The sequence below is a fragment of the Oncorhynchus clarkii genome, chromosome 30, assembly GCF_045791955.1.
Source record: "Oncorhynchus clarkii lewisi isolate Uvic-CL-2024 chromosome 30, UVic_Ocla_1.0, whole genome shotgun sequence".
Taxonomy (NCBI): domain Eukaryota; kingdom Metazoa; phylum Chordata; class Actinopteri; order Salmoniformes; family Salmonidae; genus Oncorhynchus; species Oncorhynchus clarkii.
The window spans coordinates 17,966,072-17,985,555 of NC_092176.1; the positions used below are offsets into that span (position 1 = coordinate 17,966,072).

At 40.1% G+C, this 19,484-nt stretch overlaps 1 protein-coding gene across 4 annotated transcripts; it reads left to right on the forward strand.

Moving 5' to 3' along the window:
• The first annotated feature begins 499 nt into the window (after positions 1-499).
• LOC139389797 (beta-1 adrenergic receptor-like) lies at positions 500-18,328 on the forward strand. 4 transcript variants are annotated; one of them, XM_071136752.1, is made up of 3 exons: positions 500-908; positions 1,033-2,378; positions 17,032-18,328. In XM_071136752.1, the coding sequence occupies exons 1-3, from the start codon at positions 861-863 to the stop codon at positions 17,057-17,059; spliced, it is 1,422 nt and encodes a 473-aa protein (XP_070992853.1). In that variant the 5' UTR covers positions 500-860; the 3' UTR covers positions 17,060-18,328. The 4 variants fall into 4 exon arrangements, with proteins under 4 accessions (XP_070992853.1, XP_070992854.1, XP_070992851.1 ...); XM_071136753.1 differs by having other exon boundaries at positions 504-576; positions 17,045-18,328; XM_071136750.1 differs by having other exon boundaries at positions 520-908; positions 17,045-17,650.
• The last annotated feature ends 1,156 nt before the right edge of the window (positions 18,329-19,484 follow it).

Below are 19,484 nucleotides of genomic sequence, written 5' to 3' on the forward strand. Positions count from 1 at the left end.
CAGCATGCCATCACAGCAGCAAGATGTGTGACCTGTTGCCACAAGAAAAGGGAAACCAGTGAAGAACAAACACTATTTATGTTTATTTATTTTCATTATTTGCACATCGTTACAACACTGTATATAGACATAATATGACATTTTACATGTCTTTATTCTTTTGGAACTTCTGTGAGTGTAATGTTTACTGTTCATTTTTATTGTGTATTTCACTTTTGTTTATATCTACTTAACTTGCTTTGGCAATGTTAACATGTGTTTTCCATGCCAATAAAACCCTTGAATTGAATTGTGAATTGAGAGAGAGAGAGAGAAAGAGAAAGCAGGAGCGAGAGAGAGAGAGAGAGAGAGAGAGAGAGAAGGGTACAGAGAGAGAGCAGGGGAGTGAGTGAGAGAGAGAAAGAGAGCGAGAGCAGGGTAGAGAGAGGTAGGGAGTGATATACAGCCAAAGAGGGAGGGCAGCCACTTGGTGCACTCTTGTGGTTCTAGCAGGAGCGTCACAGCTGCTTGCTCTCTGACAGTGTGGCATCGCTCTCATATAGCACACAGCGAAAAGTGCTCCAGACAAACATTACAGTATGTATGATTGGACTTCTTTCAGAGGAATATGGGTTTGCCTCCTTTTAAAAAGTTTTTCTAACTTCTTGAATTTGTCATTTTTTCACTATCCTCTCCAGGGATGTATAAAACCAAGACAAAATTAGCAAAAAAGGATTGTTTTCGGGGTTTTAATTTGGACATTTTGGATGCATTGCATTGACAAGACAACATGTTGTCACCGGTGTTTGGAGACATAGGAGACAGACATACATGTTTGGATTATCTGGACACTTACCAGTGATACATGAAAGCTGTGAAACATGTCAGCGGGAGATTTACATTTGCTTGGAATGAACAAAAACGCAAGGGTGTGACATAGAGAGACCAAATTGTTGTGTGTTTGACTTTAAAAATGCTATTACAAAATGTTGTTTTTTACTCTTAATGCATGAAAAATCAATTTTACCTTTGTGTATGTCTTTTCTTATGAAGATGGATTTTAACTTGAGTAGCATAGTGCTCTACGCGGTCAACACCACTGTGACCCCCTTTCACAACAATACAGGACCCTACCATCCTGCAGCGGGACCCTGGAGTTTACTATTGCTGGTGATCATCATCATGACCATCGTGGTGGGCAACCTGCTGGTCATCATTGCTATAGCACGCACATCCCAGTTACAGACTATGACTAACATCTTCATCATGTCCCTGGCCTGTGCTGACCTCATCATGGGGGTCCTGGTGGTCCCTCTGGGGGCCACCATCGTGGTGACGGGGAACTGGCAGCTGAGTGGCATGTCCTGCGAGCTCTGGACCTCTGTAGATGTGCTCTGTGTCACGGCCAGCATCGAGACTCTTTGCGTGATTGCAGTGGACCGCTATATTGCCATTACAAGGCCCCTCAGGCACAAGGTTCTGCTCAATAAGTGGCGCGCCCGACTAATAGTGTGTGTGGTGTGGATTGTGTCTGCTCTGATCTCTTTTGTGCCCATCATGAACCAGCTTTGGCGGGCAGAAGAGGACCCGGAGGCCATGGTGTGCTATCAGGACCCTGCCTGCTGTGACTTTATGACCAACAGCACTTTTGCCATTATATCCTCTGTAGTGTCATTCTACATCCCTTTGCTCATAATGATATTTGTCTATGTCAAAGTCTTCCTCATAGCCACACGACAGGTACAGCTCATAGACAAGACCCGGCTGCGCTTCCAGAGTGAATGGCCAGCGCCGACGACAACACAGCTGAGCAACCACAGTTGCAACATTTTGCCCTTGGGCTATGGTGGCAGTAGCAGCTGCACCAGCTCACCTCGCAAGAGAAGCTCCAGGCGAAGACCCTCACGGCTAACCGTTGTCAAGGAGCACAAGGCCCTCAAGACCTTGGGCATTATCATGGGCACCTTCACCCTCTGCTGGCTGCCTTTCTTTGTGGCTAACATCATCAATGTGTTTGACAGGAACGTGCCCCCGGGAGAGATCTTCCGCCTGCTCAACTGGCTGGGCTACATCAACTCTGGCCTCAACCCCATAATCTACTGCAGGAGCCCTGAGTTCCGCACTGCTTTCAAGAACTTACTGGGCTGCCCCTGGTTTTCCACCCCACGATTAAACACCTTAGGTGTCTACAAGGAGAAGCGGACACACTGCCCCTGCTTCCTGGGTTTGCCTGAGGCAGCCAGCTCTTTCCAGAAGCCCCCTGCTGCTGCCAGGCCTGAGGGGGACGAGAGCCTGGCTAGCAGTCAGAGCAGCGACAAGAGTGAGGAGCCTTCCCCAGGACCCCCACACTTTAACAGCAACACACAGTTCAGTGAATTCTCCAAACCAGAAAATGAATTGTAAGTTTCCTATTGTTATCATCTAAAATTTTGCACACTACATTTTCTCGTTCCATGATAAGTACTTTAAACAATGCATAGAAAAATGGGGAAGGGGGGGGGGCAATTGTTGGATAATTATGTTTAAATTTCAAGGATATCTCAAATTTGCACTTATTAGCATTTACACTATTCAATTTGATAGTGATAGATTATCTTGAGAAGATGCCATGGTCCATGTCTATACAAGCTTTTTGTTGTCATGCAAGAATTAACATTCCGTAGATGCTATAAATGTTTTACTTCAGCTTACAAAAATGTTACTCCTAATTGTATTTACAAGTCTAGGCCAATTGATATCTGCTGACACACACACACACATAAATTGCGTAATCAACCTATGGTAGTGTATTTCCACATTATGAAGGGAAAAGTCTCTTCATAACGTTGAAATACACTACCATAGGTTGATTACGCAATTTATGTGTGTGTGTCATTTGTCAACCATTCAATACATCTCTGAATGGAAAATAATAATGAAACAATGCTAAGACATCAGGAGGGGAGTGTACTGCTGCAATCCAGAGGGCATGTTTAGGATCATGTCTGTAGTTTCGCGGTATTCCTTTGGGAGAGGGGATACGTTTGGTAAATCAAACCATCTCTTTGAATCCTTCACTCACAGGTTTCGTAGAGCTCACTGGGCATGCATGTTCAATATATTTGGATATGTTCTGAATACACTAAGGTGCTGGAACAATGTAGGCCTAACAATGAATGTACTCAATGCTTACATACTGAAAGATTAATATTACAACATTATAACGCAATGTGAAATGTAATAGGCAAATGTTCATTGTGTAGATCCATATCAAAGTAATTAATTTCAAGACTGTAGATTAATTTATAATTGCTGCTACCGTATTATGTTACCTGTACATCTTTGAATGCGGCACGTCAACATTATACAAATTAATAACATATTACCAAGGGTTCTCTAAAAAGCAAATAATTTCAAATCCCCATGTGTAATTTAGTGCTTCTGTAGCTGTTTACTCTACTATACCCTTAACCACCTCTTCTTGCTGTGTCTTGGAACCTTCAATACCAATTAATTATCCATGGTAAGAATGGTATGAAAACATACAAATTAATATAGCTTTTTTTATGACAAAAAATATGCATTATAGTAAAGTATTGTACATCAAAACTAAACCCAATTAAAAGTGTCCAAAAGTGTGAATGTCTGATGCAGACATTATAGAGGGGCTTCCCAATAGAGTGAGTTGATGGTGTTTATGCCTCTGCTAGGGCCCCTCTGCAGCCTGTCCAACACCCGCCCACAGCTGATAACCCTTTATCACTGAGCCACAAGACTTCCGCTCACCGGGAGAGGCTGTTTACAAGACAAATAGCCATTGGGAGCACACATAAGAGCATGGTTTGTTTATGGTTGGACTGCTAAACATGTGTCTTACCAAACCAATCCAATTTGCAGAGAGTCACTTATACTATACAGATGCTGGGATCAGGTTACCTTTTTAATGACTACCAATTTAATCCATAACAAGTGCCTTCACTCACTTCTGACTTCTCACTGCATCAATTTACAGTTGAAGGGTAGTAGGCTGTGTTATCTATACTGATCTTGTTCCGTGGGTTTCAGGGGCAGTTAGGAATCATTATGAGTGCACATTCTTCTCACACATGCAAATACTGGATCTAAAGATGACTTTAAAAGCTCTATAGCTGACAACAGTCCAGTAATATGAATAGGCCAGTGACATGCAATATATATATTTTTTATCTAAACAGTTCATTTGCAGTGTCACAATTGTTTCCGAAATGTTGCAATCTCTGAGCTCTTTAACAGATGCAATTAATTGGGCAGTAACGTAGGAACCATTTAAGAGTGTCCAGTAATTCAGCCTGAGTAAGAAGGCTATAGCTCACTGTACTAGAGTGAGATCATTAGGTGTATCAGAAAAACCGGGCCGTGGCTTTGACAGTCTATTGAATGTGATTGATAATGTGTGAACTCCCTATTAGCCCCGGCAGGCAGGGGGGATAGGCTAGGACACAGCATGAATCAGGGACCTATGTCTTCTGCAGGTGGTGATAAGCCAGCGCTTAGTGCTTGGTGAGAGCAGTGTTGTCCTATGGTAATTTAGCCTAAATCCTTCCTACAATGTTCTGGGAATTGTGCAGGATACCTAGCTAGCACATAACATTCTGAGAACCATATGTTTCTTAGGTGGGAATTTCAGTACTTTAGCATAACATTTTCTATAGGTTTCCTCATGGTTCTATTTAAAGTCATGTTCTCAGAACATTAAGAAAACTTTCCATAAAAACCACTAGAAAACATTAGTAACATTCAAAGAACTTTCTAAGAATTAGATTTTAAAACAGATACATTCTGTTCTCACCATCAACAAAACTCTCTCTATCCTCTATCTGGTTAAGTGTGTTCAGGTGTGTTGGCCACACCCACTAATTGGCCACACGTAATCTTAATGAGTGCTTGTTTCCTTTGAAATGGGGTCTGTTTGAATCAAAGTGAAAAATAGAGGACTCATCATAGATATCTGTTTTAGCATGGACAATGCCATTTCTATTAGACATTGCCATCATCCACCATTTTAAAGCAGTTAAGTGGTTAACTTGTTGAGGATTCCTATGGTTTTTAGCCTCAATGGCACTACCGATGCCATCAAAGACGCTATAATGGCACTGATATAAAGATGAGTCCTCTATATATCTCTGTGGTTTGACTAGACTAGAGGACGACTGATTAATCAGAATGGCCAATTAATTAGGGCCGATTTCAAGTTTTCATAACAATCGGTAATCTGTATTTTTGGACACTGATTGGCCAATTATTTATTTTTTTACACCTTTATTTAACTAGGCAAGTCAGTTAAGAACACATTCTTATTTTCAATGACGGCCTAGGAACGGTGGGTTAACTGCCTTGTTCAGGGGCAGAACGACAGATTTTTACCTTGTCAGCTCGGGGATTCGTTTTTGCAACCTTCCGGTTACTAGTCCAACGCTCTAACCACCTGCCTTACATTGCACTCCACGAGGAGCCTGCGTGGCAGGCTGACTACCTAGTACGCGAGGGCAGCAAGAAGCCAAGGTAAGTTGCTAGCTAGCATTAAACGTATATTGTAAAAAACAATCAATCTTAACATAATTACTAGTTAACTACACATGGTGGATGATATTACTAGTTTATCTAGCGTGTCCTGCGTTGCATATAATCAATGCGGTTAATTTCTCATCGAATCACAGCCTACTTCGCCAAACGTGTGATGAAGTGTGAATGTGTGATGAACGTGTGAACGTGTGATGATGCAAGCAGTCAGGGTATATGCAGGAGTTTGGGCCATCTGGCTCATTGCGAACTGTGTGAATTACATTTATTCCTAACAAAGACTGTAATTAATTTGCCAGAATTGTACATAATTATGACATAACATTGAAGGTTGTACAATGTAACAGCAACATTTAGACTTAGGGATGCCACCCGTTAGATAAAATACGGAACGGTTCCGTATTTCACTGAAAGAATAAACGTTTTGCTTTCGAAATTATAGTTTCCGGATTCTACCATATTAATCACCAAAGGCTTATATTTCTGCGTGTTATTATTTTCATAATTAAGTCTGTGATTTGATAGAGCAGTCTGACTGAGCGATGGTAGGCAGCAGCAGGCTCTTAAGCATTCATTCAAACAGCACTTTCAAACAGTGAGTTTGCCAGCAGCTCTTCGCAATGCTTCAAGCATTGCTCTGTTTATGACTATCAACTCCCGAGATTAGGGTGGTGTAACCGATGTGAAATGGCTAGCTAGTTAGCGGGGTGCGCACTAATAGTGTTTCAAACGTCACTCGCTCTGAGTAGTTGTTCCCCTTGCTCTGCAAGGGCCTCTGCTTTTGTGGAGCGATGGGTAACGATGCTTCGAGGGTGGCTGTTGTTGATGTGTTCCTGGTTCGAGCCCAGGTAGGGGCGAGGAGAGGGACGGAAGCTATACTCTTACACTAAAGTGCCTATAAGAACATCCAATAGTCAAAGGTATATGAAATACAAATCGTATAGAGAGAAATAGTCCTATAATAACTACAACCTAAAACGTCTTACCTGGGAATATTGAAGACTCATGTTAAAAGGAACCACCAGCTTTCATATGTTCTCATGTTCTAAGCAAGGAACATATTGCACTTTTACTTTCTTCTCCAACACTTTGTTTTTCCATTATTTAAACCAAATTGAACATGTTTCATTATTTATTTGAGGCTAAATTGATTTTATTGATGTATTATATTAAGTTAAAATAAGTGTTCATTCAGTATTGTTTTAATTGTCATTATTACAAATTAATGAATTAATCGGACGATTAATTGGTATCGGCTTTTTTTGGTCCTCCAATAATCGGTATCGGCGTTGAAAAATCCTAATCGGTTGACCTCTAGACTAGACTAAAATAAACAGCTTTGTCTGAGTTTAAAACATATGGCATGCTAGCTCCATCCTGGTGGCGCAGTGGACTAATAACATGATTTTTGAATGACTACCTCATCTCTGTAGCCCACATATACAATTATCTCTAAGGTCCATCAGTCGAGCAGTACATTTCAAACACAGATTCAACCACAAAGACCAGGGAGGTTTCCAATGCCTCACAAAGAAGGGCACCTATTGGTAGATGGGTAAACGTTTAAAAAGCAGACATGCTTTCCCTTTGAGCATGGTGAAGTTATTAATTACACTTTGGAAGGTATATAAATACACACAGTCACTACAAAGATACAGGTATCCTTCGGAACTCAGTTGCCAGAAAGGAAGGAAACCGCTCAGGGATTTCATCGTGAAGCCAATGGTGATTTAAAACAGTTACAGAGTTTAAAGGCTGTGATTAGCTGTGATAGGAGAAAACTGAGGATGGATTAACAACATTGTAGTTACTCCACAATACTAACCTAAATTACAAAGTGAAATGAAGGAAGTCTGTACAAAATAAAAATATTCCAAAACATGCATCCGGTTTGCAAGAAGGCACTAAAGCAATACTGCAAAACATTTGGCAAAGCAATTCACTTTTTGTCCTGAATACAAAGTGTTGTGTTGGATTTGCCCCAAACATAATACATTACTAAGTACCACTCTCCATATTTTCAAGCATGGTGGTGGCTGCATCATGTTATGGGTAGGCTTGTAATCGTTAAGGACTGTGGATTTTTTCAGGATAAAACATTTACGGAACGGAGCTAAGCACAGGCAACATCTTAGATGAAACCCCGGTTCAGTCTGCTTTCCACCAGACACTGGGAGATGAATTCACCTTTCAGCAGGACAATAACTTAAAACACAAGGCCAAATCTACACTGGAGTTGCTTACCAAGAAGACAGTGAATGAGTGGCTGAGTTACAGTTTTGACTTAAATCTACTTGAAAATCTATGGTAAGAGCCCAAAATGGTTGTCTAGCAATGATTACAACTCATTTGACAGAGCTTGAAGAATTTAGAAAATAATAAATAGGCACAATTTGCACAATCATGGTGTGGAAAGCTTTTAGAGACTTACCAAGAAAGACTTACAGCTGTAATAGCTAACAAAAGTGTTTCTACAAAGTATTGACTCAGGGGTGTGAATACTTTTGTAAATGAGATATTGTTGTATTTCATTTCCAATATATTTTAAAAATGTTCTAAAAACCAGTTTTCACTATTATGGGGAATTGAGTGTAGTAGAGTGAATTTGTTTTTTGCTCCCATTTTGAATTCAGGTGGTAAAACAACAAAATGTAGAATAAGTCAAGGGGTATGAATACTTTCTGATGGCACCAAAATGAATGTGTTTGCATGATTAATGCCTATGAAAAATAATTTCAGTCTTATCTGTGCTTGGAGATCCAAACAGTTAACCCAAACTTAGCTAGTAGTGTTATTAAAGTTATTATTGAAACATGTTCTCAGAACGTTATTTAATTACCTTAAAAATAACTTATAATTTCTGTTCTCAGAACATCAATAAAGCCTCCCAGGAAAATTTTCAGGGAACCATAGTAAAACATTCTCAGAACCTCCCTGCAACCTAAAAATGTATGTTCCAGAACAGGCGGAATGTTCACTTCCGTTCTCAGAAGGTTTAAAAAACACTCAATTTTAACGGTCAATAAACGTATGGCTTCATTCCCAGAACCAATGGGAAACTTAAAACTTATGTTCCCACAACTTCCAAGGAACTAAATGTGCTAGCAGGGTAATGACTATTGTTATATCTAGTCTTATGACTATTTGTTCATGACAAAATGCCCTAAATAGGGAATGGAGCTTTGTACAAATTATTGCTAATTCATTGTTCCAAACAAAGTCGATGCCACATGGGAAATTCATGATGGTAGTTAGATGTCCACATACTCTTGACCATGCAGTGTATTTTATAAATTATACATATCACATACATATCATAAATATCAAAGCTATCCTTCATTAAGAAATACATGGAATGTGACATCTTTAACTAAACCCTGTGTCATTTGTTCATTCTGTACAGTACAGTCTTTTTTACTAGCATGCATAGCAGCAAAATAATCAAATTACTGTAGCTAATGTCCTCAGAGTTTCTCATATCAAACTGTTTTTAGATCTAAAGAGGAACAGCTGCTACTGTTTTAGTCCTCATGATGCGGCAGCACTACAGCATCTTGTAATAGTTATCACATACTCATTCTCTTTTATAAGCAGTGGTATGCTCTGCAGTGGCCTGCTCAGTATGGGTCAGGGGAAATGTGATAAGACTGTAATGCAAGGGAAAACAGTAAATGATTGAAGAACACAACTTGTTCTGTGCCAATCTTTAAAAATGGCAGTGGGGTCTTTTTTTCAGAGAGAACTCACAATTTATTTTTTTGTCAACACTTCACCTAACATACAGATTATTAAAAATGTTCCACTCTTCGAAGCAAAATGCCAGGAGTTGCTTTGACGTAGATTTGAGAAAAGGCTTAGTCTTGAAATTAATAGAAATTCAACTAAAGATCATTCTAATTTAAAATGTGCCCTAATACTGTTTGGTTATACAAGGCCAATACAATCAAGATTGCAGGTTCAACCTCTAGAGCACTATTTCATTATCTTCAATTGAGCCATTCAGCAAAGAGTGAATGCCTGTTTTGTTAACAATTCAGCCAGACTCAGATATAACATGTGATCATCATATTAATTAAGCATCAATAATGGCAGAGCCTCTATGAAAGCATGATAGAAGATAGGTTTGTTTTACAATGGCTTTGCAATCATTAGCTCAGTGGTACTAACTTTAACTTTGTGTTTGCCCTGGCACTAAAAGGTTGTGTCCTAAATGACCAACTGACAGAGTCATGCAGCTTTCAGTGGAATAGCTTTGTGGGACATGCCTGGAACAGTAATTCCCATCTGATGGCTGATGGACTAAACTCTCTTTCTGTATGCTACCAAGCAACTGAGACTGAGGCATGATCTCACCCCTTGGGGTGATCCAGGGCCAAATGCCTCAAGATATATTTATCCAAACACCATGTCCCTCAACAGAAACATGTAGTGTGTCAGATATTGTTATCAAATTCACCTCCTAAAATACAGCAAATTAAAGATTCCTAGAATTCTCATCAAATTCTCACAGAAGTCCTGGGTTAAGAAGTTGCTGTACGGCACCTATATTCAGTTCAGTAATGGATTAAGTGCAATAACACTCATGAGGTGTCACAACAAGCAATGAAGGCCAACATGTTGTGGCAGTTTGAACTCAGACACAACTCTCTAATGGATATGTCCAGAGCAAATTGAATTGCACAGATTAGAGAGACACATTACACTGTATTTTCACCCTCTGAACTTGTGTTGTTGTTTCAGCTTCCACTTGTTTGGCATGGCAAATATATCAGGCAAGAAATAGCTTTTGGAGAGAATCCACCAAGAGGAGAGGCAGTGGAAATATGTCGATCTGCGGCCCAGCCTAATGTACTGAGTGATTCAGAGTGCATGCCACAATTGGCTTATTACTCCAAATGACTGAGTAAACATTTATACACACATTAGGTGACACCAGCACTATTTTCAACAGACATTGGTGATGTCCTGGCTTGAGTCCTAGATATAGAGCTACATGCTGAGTTTGTAATGCTACCCAGCAATGTGTAAAATCTAAATCCTTTCTCCCGGAGAGTGGAATGCAACGCTGTCTTATTATGAATAAACAGAAACATTGTACTCTGTTGTACATCATTTGTCAGTTAAACAGCATTTGTCATCATCACTGGTATCAACGGTAAAATGTCCAGTCAATATTTAGAAAGGCTAGTCATTACAGTTCGTCCATGCATCTATTTCTCATAATGGTATCAATGAAATACACTGTACATACTTTTCAGTTATAGGCATACAGGATGGCCACAGAAAATATGGGCATCAATTAAGTTATATTTGTAAAACGAATAAAACAGTTGACAGATGACAGATGAAAGCAAGCCTTTTCATTCTGGCTCAAATAAATCACATTGTACAATCTTTAACACAATGGTCACTTTTTCAAATTACAGCAGGTGACAAGAATTGTACATAAAAAAAATTGTCACGATTCTATAAAATTAGAAACTGCAGCAGTAGCGACTTACCCAGGAAATTACCTGAACTAGAGCTCTTTTCATGTGCAGTCGTCCATGACAGACCAAAAATGTTCCTTTTAAATATGTGAGCACTGCCATCAACTGAGCACCACATGCTATATAATTATTTTGTTGGATTAGAAAGAGATATTACCTCAGAGAGCATGAAATTAGGAACAGGATCAGCTAAAGCAGGGGTGTCAAAGTCAAATGGACGGAGGGCCAAATAAAAAAATCAGCTACAAGACGAGGGCCGGACTGTTCGAATGTTCATTGAAAATTTTTTAAATGACGCATATAGTCTAGTGAACCTAATTGAACCTACTGAAAACCTAACAAATATATTACAATATGATCAGATAAATAAAGCAATATTTTCTTATGGCTCTGTCAGTAATCTTTAATTTTCAACAGACACAAAAGACAAATTTCCTTTATATAAATATCCCCATAACATGAACATTACATGAAAGAAACCGGTATTCAAGGCACCATCAGTAGACTATATTTTCTATTTTAGCAAAAGTGGGCTAAATTTACTTCAAAGAAAAAACAATAATAGCAATTTTCTATCATCCACTCAACTGAAATATTTTTAAAATATAATTGGATTGAAATACAAAAAAATAAAGTGCAAAAATCTATTAATCAAAAACAACACTTTGTTTAAGGAGAAGTAACATGCAGTGAAAACAAATATTAAATTTTAACTTTTAAACTTGAACTGAGTAAAAACTCTAAATATGTGATTGCACAGTAATGTTCACTTGTTTGAGGTTGAGGGTGATACTTGGTGGTGTCCCATCTTTTCCACAAGTTCATCAATGTTCGGGGTAAGGCTCTGAGCTGAAGAAATCCTCAGAATTGAGTGGAGGTGTTCAGCAGTAAGTCGACTTCTGTGTGATGTTTTGTTCAGGTTCATCAAAGAAAACAGTTGTTCACACAGGTATGTGCTGCCAAACATAGACAACGTTTGAGCAGCCTGGATGCGCAGCTGGGGCATTGTGCCGGGGAGGAAACGGGCGAACTCCGCAGCACCCACTGCCGCATATTTTGCCCTCAGTGCATCATTGCATTGGAGGTCAATCAACTCCATTTGGAGGTTTGGTGGTGAGCTTTCCACGTCAACAGCAAATGGGTTACCGAGCAGTTCCAACCTGCTTTTTTGTGCTTCAAAGTCAGCAAATCGGCGTCGAAAGTCAGCGGCAAGCATACCTATTTTATCAGCCAACTGTGTGCTCGGGAACGCACTGGTAGAGAGCTTCTCTTTCATGGTCTGGCAGCTGGGAAAGTGGCTCAAATTTTCTTTCCGCATCTGCGTCTCCCACAGAGTCAGTTTGGTTTTAAATGCCTTCACTGTACTGTACATATCAGAGATGACACGATCCCGACCCTGCAGCTGCAAGTTTATTGCATTCAGATGACTCGTAATGTCACACAGAAAAGCCATTTCACACAGAAACATTTCGTCTCGGAGTTGTGTTGTGTCTTTCCCTTTGCTGTCCAAGAACAGACAAATCTCCTCACGAAGCTCGAAACATCTTTGAAGCACCTTTCCCTGGCTTAGCCATCGCACCTCTGTGTGATAAGGCAAATCACCATGCTCCGTTTCTAACTCCGTCAGAAATGCCTTGAACTGGCGGTGATTCAAACCTTTGGCTCTGATAAAGTTAACTGTGCGCGTGATGATGCTCATTACATGCTCCATTTTCAAGGCTTTACCGCACAACGCTTCCTGGTGTATGATACAATGATAAGCTGTCAGCTCACCTGTCGCGTTTTCCTCTTGCATCTTTTCCCGTATCTTCGCCACCAGTCCGCTCCTGTGTCCACACATCGCAGGTGCTCCGTCGGTTGTCAAACCCACGAGTTTTTCCCAAGGCAGCTCCATCTCATTTACACATCTTGACACCTCTTCATACAAATCATGCCCCGTAGTTGTGCCATGCATAGGACGTAAAGCCAAAAACTCCTCTGTCACGCTTAGGTTGGAGTCCACTCCGCGGATGAAAATTGACAACTGGGCAATGTCAGAAATGTCGGTGCTCTCATCCACAGCCAAGGAATATGCAATAAAATCTTTTCCCTTTTTCACAAGCTGCTCTTTTAGATTGATGGACAACTGGTCTACTCTCTCGGCAATGGTGTTTCTGCTCAGACTCACATTTAAAAAGAGTTGCCTTTTTTCTGGGCAAACTTCGTCACAAACTTTAATCATGCAGTTTTTGATGAAATCCCCCTCTGTAAATGGCCGGGCTGATTTAGCGACCTCTTCTGCCAAAATAAAACTGGCCTTGACAGTTGCGTCCGCGTGTGTGTCCGCGTGTTTCGTTTCATAATGTCGTCTCAGATTATACTCTTTCAGTACCGCCACACTTTCTCCACACAGAAGACACACAGGTTTTCCAGCTACCTTCGTGAACATATACTCCGACTCCCACCTTGTTTGAAACCCCCGGTTCTCAGTATCCACCTTCCGTTTTGCCATTTTTGATGGGTATCTGAAAGTTAATTTTACTGTGATGCTGACGACTGCTGTGCCAATAAATATTGAAATGAAGCAGCCTACTGCTCGGTGCGTCACCTTTGCATTGTGGGAAATGTAGTATTGGTGCGTGTAAAAGATCTGCGGGCTGCCGGCTTGCTGCGGGCCGGTTCTAATAATAAATCAAGATCATCCCAGGGGCCGTAAAAAACCTTCTTGCGGGCCGGATGTGGCCCGCGGGCCTTGACTCTGACATATGTGAGCTAAAGCATGGTAATGACGCTCTTCGACACTCATTGTCAATGAGAGCTGAGTATCTGATCAAATCCTACAGCATCATAGAGCAGGCCTAAATGGTGTGGTTTTGGAGTTGAGTAAGTAGTTCAGTATGGGACACATCTTAAAATGGTGAGAGGAGGTTGAAGTCAATGTTTTACTGCACTGTCTGCAGTTGAATAAAGCAACAAAAGAAATTGGCAAGTAATTTAAATCAACTTAATCTCATTGATTGTTTCTTTCCAATTTACTGTAGTGTTGATAGTAATGCCCTGAGGCCTGGAAATAAACATCTACAGTGCCTTGCGAAAGTATTCGGCCCCCTTGAACTTTGCGACCTTTTGCCACATTTCAGGCTTCAAACATAAAGATATAAAACTGTATTTTTTTGTGAAGAATCAACAACAAGTGGGACACAATCATGAAGTGGAACGACATTTATTGGATATTTCAAACTTTTTTAACAAATCAAAAACTGAAAAATTGGGCGTGCAAAATTATTCAGCCCCTTTACTTTCAGTGCAGCAAACTCTCTCCAGAAGTTCAGTGAGGATCTCTGAATGATCCAATGTTGACCTAAATGACTAATGATGATAAATACAATCCACCTGTGTGTAATCAAGTCTCCGTATAAATGCACCTGCACTGTGATAGTCTCAGAGGTCCGTCAAAAGCGCAGAGAGCATCATGAAGAACAAGGAACACACCAGGCAGGTCCGAGATACTGTTGTGAAGAAGTTTAAAGCCGGATTTGGATACAAAAAGATTTCCCAAGCTTTAAACATCCCAAGGAGCACTGTGCAAGCGATAATATTGAAATGGAAGGAGTATCAGACCACTGCAAATCTACCAAGACCTGGCCGTCCCTCTAAACTTTCAGCTCATACAAGGAGAAGACTGATCAGAGATGCAGCCAAGAGGCCCATGATCACTCTGGATGAACTGCAGAGATCTACAGCTGAGGTGGGAGACTCTGTCCATAGGACAACAATCAGTCGTATATTGCACAAATCTGGCCTTTATGGAAGAGTGGCAAGAAGAAAGCCATTTCTTAAAGATATCCATAAAAAGTGTTGTTTAAAGTTTGCCACAAGCCACCTGGGAGACACACCAAACATGTGGAAGAAGGTGCTCTGGTCAGATGAAACCAAAATTGAACTTTTTGGCAACAATGCAAAACGTTATGTTTGGCGTAAAAGCAACACAGCTGAACACACCATCCCCACTGTCAAACATGGTGGTGGCAGCATCATGGTTTGGGCCTGCTTTTCTTCAGCAGGGACAGGGAAGATGGTTAAAATTGTTGGGAAGATGGATGGAGCCAAATACAGGACCATTCTGGAAGAAAACCTGATGGAGTCTGCAAAAGACCTGAGACTGGGACGGAGATTTGTCTTCCAACAAGACAATGATCCAAAACATAAAGCAAAATCTACAATGGAATGGTTCAAAAATAAACATATCCAGGTGTTAGAATGGCCAAGTCAAAGTCCAGACCTGAATCCAATTAAGAATCTGTGGAAAGAACTGAAAACTGCTGTTCACAAATGCTCTCCATCCAACCTCACTGAGCTCGAGCTGTTAGGCAAGGAGGAATGGGAAAAAAATTCAGTCTCACGATGTGCAAAACTGATAGAGACATACCCCAAGCAACTTACAGCTGTAATCGCAGCAAAAGGTGGCGCTACAAAGTTTTAACTTAAGGGGGCTGAATAATTTTGCACGCCCAATTTTTCAGTTTTTGATTTGTTAAAAAAGTTTGAAATATCCAATAAATGTCGTTCCACTTCATGATTGTGTCCCACTTGTTGTTGATTCTTCACAAAAAAATACAGTTTTATATCTTTATGTTTGAAGCCTGAAATGTGGCAAAAGGTCGCAAAGTTCAATGGGGCCGAATACTTTCGCAAGGCACTGTATGTGTAGGAAGGTTCTTAATGGTGAGGAACCATGTGCTCCAGGTGGTTCTTAAGAAACTGCAAACAACTTGATTGAAATATTTTAGCGCCATCAATCATAGAAATCAACATATTTGGCACTTCCACTGTAGTAGACAGGATTACAAAATAAACCCTTTGGCCCCATACCTGCCAGAGGCAAGACCTCAATTTCTGACCACAAAGTCCACCTTTGCCTGTTGACGTGTACTGTAAAAGAAAATACACTTAACTCAAATGATGGATGTCTCTGCCTGAGAATTTGGGATGAAGCGAAAGCCAAATTTGAACTAGGATTTAAACTACACAGGCAATTATTTCCCTCAGAAGACCAAGTGAAAGTACAGTACTTGCTTCATAAGGGCTAAGGGTACTTGAGTCGTATTTCATAAAATGTTTTCATTTTTCTGTAGATTTCTCTAGCAAAACAATGGTGGGCATTGTTTATATTTTCCTGCGTAGACATGTACTGTAAAACTGATAGGATCAGAATCTCTGGCATTTTGAAAAAAGGATTGGTTGGGTATGTTTGGGGGAAAGAGAACCCTAGAGTACACACTACCATGAAGTGATTGATGGGGATAGGATGGAAATTAATCAATCAGGAGAGATATGTTTAAAAGCTCAAACTCAAATAAGCAGTAAAACTGTTTCCCAGTTAAAAAATGAACCCAAATCCCACAATGTTCAATACATTTATGTAAGCTACACATTTCAACCTCCTCCCACCATGTCAGAGTAACCTCTCACAAAGGGCATTTGCCAAGTCAAACAAACACATAATCTCCTGATGAGACCATTAGTTGGCCTTCATATCTGGATTCTTTAACAGTAAAGGAGCATGTGTTTGGGATTTAATGGGAGGATGGGGTGAACAACAAGTCTGATATTGCAAATTAAATGTAAATGACATGATCAAATAAGATGTTTGGATCAATTTCAGGGTTGGATCCCAATGCTTTGAATTCCATTCCATCATTTTGTAAAAATACATATTTTCCAAAAAGGTGATGTCTTGAATTTACAGTATCAATGCAAAACTCTGGGCTGGGAAAACAAAACACCTTTTATTATAGAGTCGATATTTCACCATTGATACAATAGCCACTTTCTGCTGGCTCTGAATTTGTTACAGTAAAATGTGCTTGGTATATTTTGGTTAATATGGCATCAACATTCCTCAAAAGTAATTATCTTGCAAACCGAAATGACATTCTTAGTACTCAGTGAATCATAGGCTTTAACAATGTCTGGAATATGAAGTATGACAGGAATATGACTCAATACAGTAAGCACAAAAACTAATTTCTCCTTATTAACTCAGTTTCACATTACAGGAATTGGACGGGTGAAAAACTGACTTTCACAACTGACTGAGCAGAGATTGGAATGGCTGAGATGAGACTGCACAAAGGAAAACCAAAGGAGATGGCAGACGAGCTGGTCCTGGTGAATATGGGCAAGGAAGATTGACTGATGTCAAAACCCTGAGAAGGAGAACTGGACGGGGCAGTTTGGGTTGGCTGGTCTGGACTTTGGGAGTAGCACCAGTTTAAAGGTGCTAATCACAAGACCTGAATACCAACTGTGTTAACACACCACCCTGCCACATGTTGGTAGGCCTGAGGATAGCTCACTGTTCACTGCAATACAACATTAAATAAATCATCATCATTAACTGACTTATCCTGGCATTGGCTACCACCAACACACTCACAGCATACTGTGTACAATAGGACAGACTCTTCCCTGACAACTAGAAAGGATTTCAGTAGCTCTTAGGACGTGACGCAGTAATACACAGTGTGTGATGTATGGTCAAAAGTGGGGAATCAGAATACATTTTGTACATTATCTAATGCTAAATTATTTATTTATTTATTATATCTCAACTTTATCTGTAAATGCAAAACTTGTCAACTTAATACAGGAATATTATGCCATATGTCTTTACTGTCCAGCAATGTCCATAGAGTAGCAACAGGTTTTCTTTTCAGATTTCATATCATCAACCTCTTCACTGCCAAATCAACCTAATTAAAAACTGCAACTGAAATATAAGTGTTCTGATCAAGGACATTAACACATTATTTTATAAATAGTGATATGTAACTAAAATACATAAATTGCACAAAACAGTCAATTATGAATGTAAGGCAATGACTGCCAACTAATCCATGAAAACTTAAGATGATTTGAAGCATCAGCCACACTAAATTTACCAGCACACCTATCAGGTGTACTGACCCACAGCTAAATTACATCCTTATGGTGCTTCGTACACACAGCAGGACCATCTGCATCACTGATTGCAGACATTGCGTTGACCCATAAGATCTACTAACACTTCCTTGCATCTCGTGCAGCATATTTGCTCATAACTTATTTATTGTGTATCATTGTTGATGCTATAGGATGTCATATGAGTACAAAAATGTGTTCATTTTTTTATTTTTACACAGCAATGAAGCAGTGAATGAGTGTGATGTAATTTCCAAAAATAACATTAATTCAAGCTTGGTATGCACAAAGTCATTATGAATTCTGACAATTGGTACCTCTACAAACCTTTCACTAAACATATGACTGTACAACTGAAGTAAATGACAAGGTTTCCATGATCCTTCTCACTTGTATCAATGTGTGAAAGAGAGGGAGCTGAGAGAGACAGAAACAGAGAGTGAGTCAGTGAGTGAGTGAGACAGAGGTAGAGACAGAAACAGAGAAAGAGAGTGAGTCAGTGAGTGAGTGAGACATAGTTAGAGACAGAAAAAAGGGAGACAGACAGACAGAGAGAGATAGTGGAGGGTGAGTGAGAGGGAGAATTTTGGCTGTAGAGAAATATATGTAGTCTGTCTCTCACTCTAGGGGAATAAGCCCTGGAACGCATAACGCTCACAGTAACTGTGTGGGGTTGAAAACACTCATGCTACAAAAACATCCATATCTCCTCAACTCCTTGGGATGGAAACAATTATCCGGACCGGAGTTCAACTCGATTCCTATCAGGTAATTCCTGTTACAGTTTTTTTTTTTTTTAAGTGGCAGGCTGGTAAAGCCTTCATTAATCACACACAACCTACTGTACTGGTCATCTACAAGGATAAACAACCCCTCACTGCTTTATAACCAGTGGCATGTATTCATGGATGCCAAGGGAGGCCAGGCTTCCGCAAAAAATGTACCAATACATTTTTTTAAAATCTCTACAGTAATTTATCTTTCGTCTCTGTTTCATAATTTTCTCAAGAGGCTGAATGTATCTCACTGGAGAGTGAGCGAGTGTCTCTACAGGCCATCTTTCTGATGCGGTTTGGTCCAAACGAATTTGAGATTGTTGCCGCCCATAGCATTGAAGGCCAGTGTGTCGTCTTATTGGTTATAGAGCAAACAACGCAATTATCACAACACATAGGTTGTGGGGGGGGGGGGTCTCAATGAACAAGCACAAGCAAATTACAGTTTGGTGAGACAATGATGATGCAAAGGTCACATACCCATAAGTGAAATCAATCATCCTACACAGACCAGATAGTCATTGGCCGTGTCTGAATAGCCATAGCCCACTTGCATTATAAATAGTAGGCATTTTGGGTATGGGAAAAAATGTGTTTCATAATATGTGAAATGTAAAAAAATGTAGTGTGCTTTAAATGTCAGGATGTCATACTCTTCGGTTTTTCATCTAATACAGTGGTTCCCAAACTTTTTATAGTCCTGTACCCCATCAAACATTCAACCTCCAGCTGCGTACCCCCTCTAGCACCAGGGTCAGTG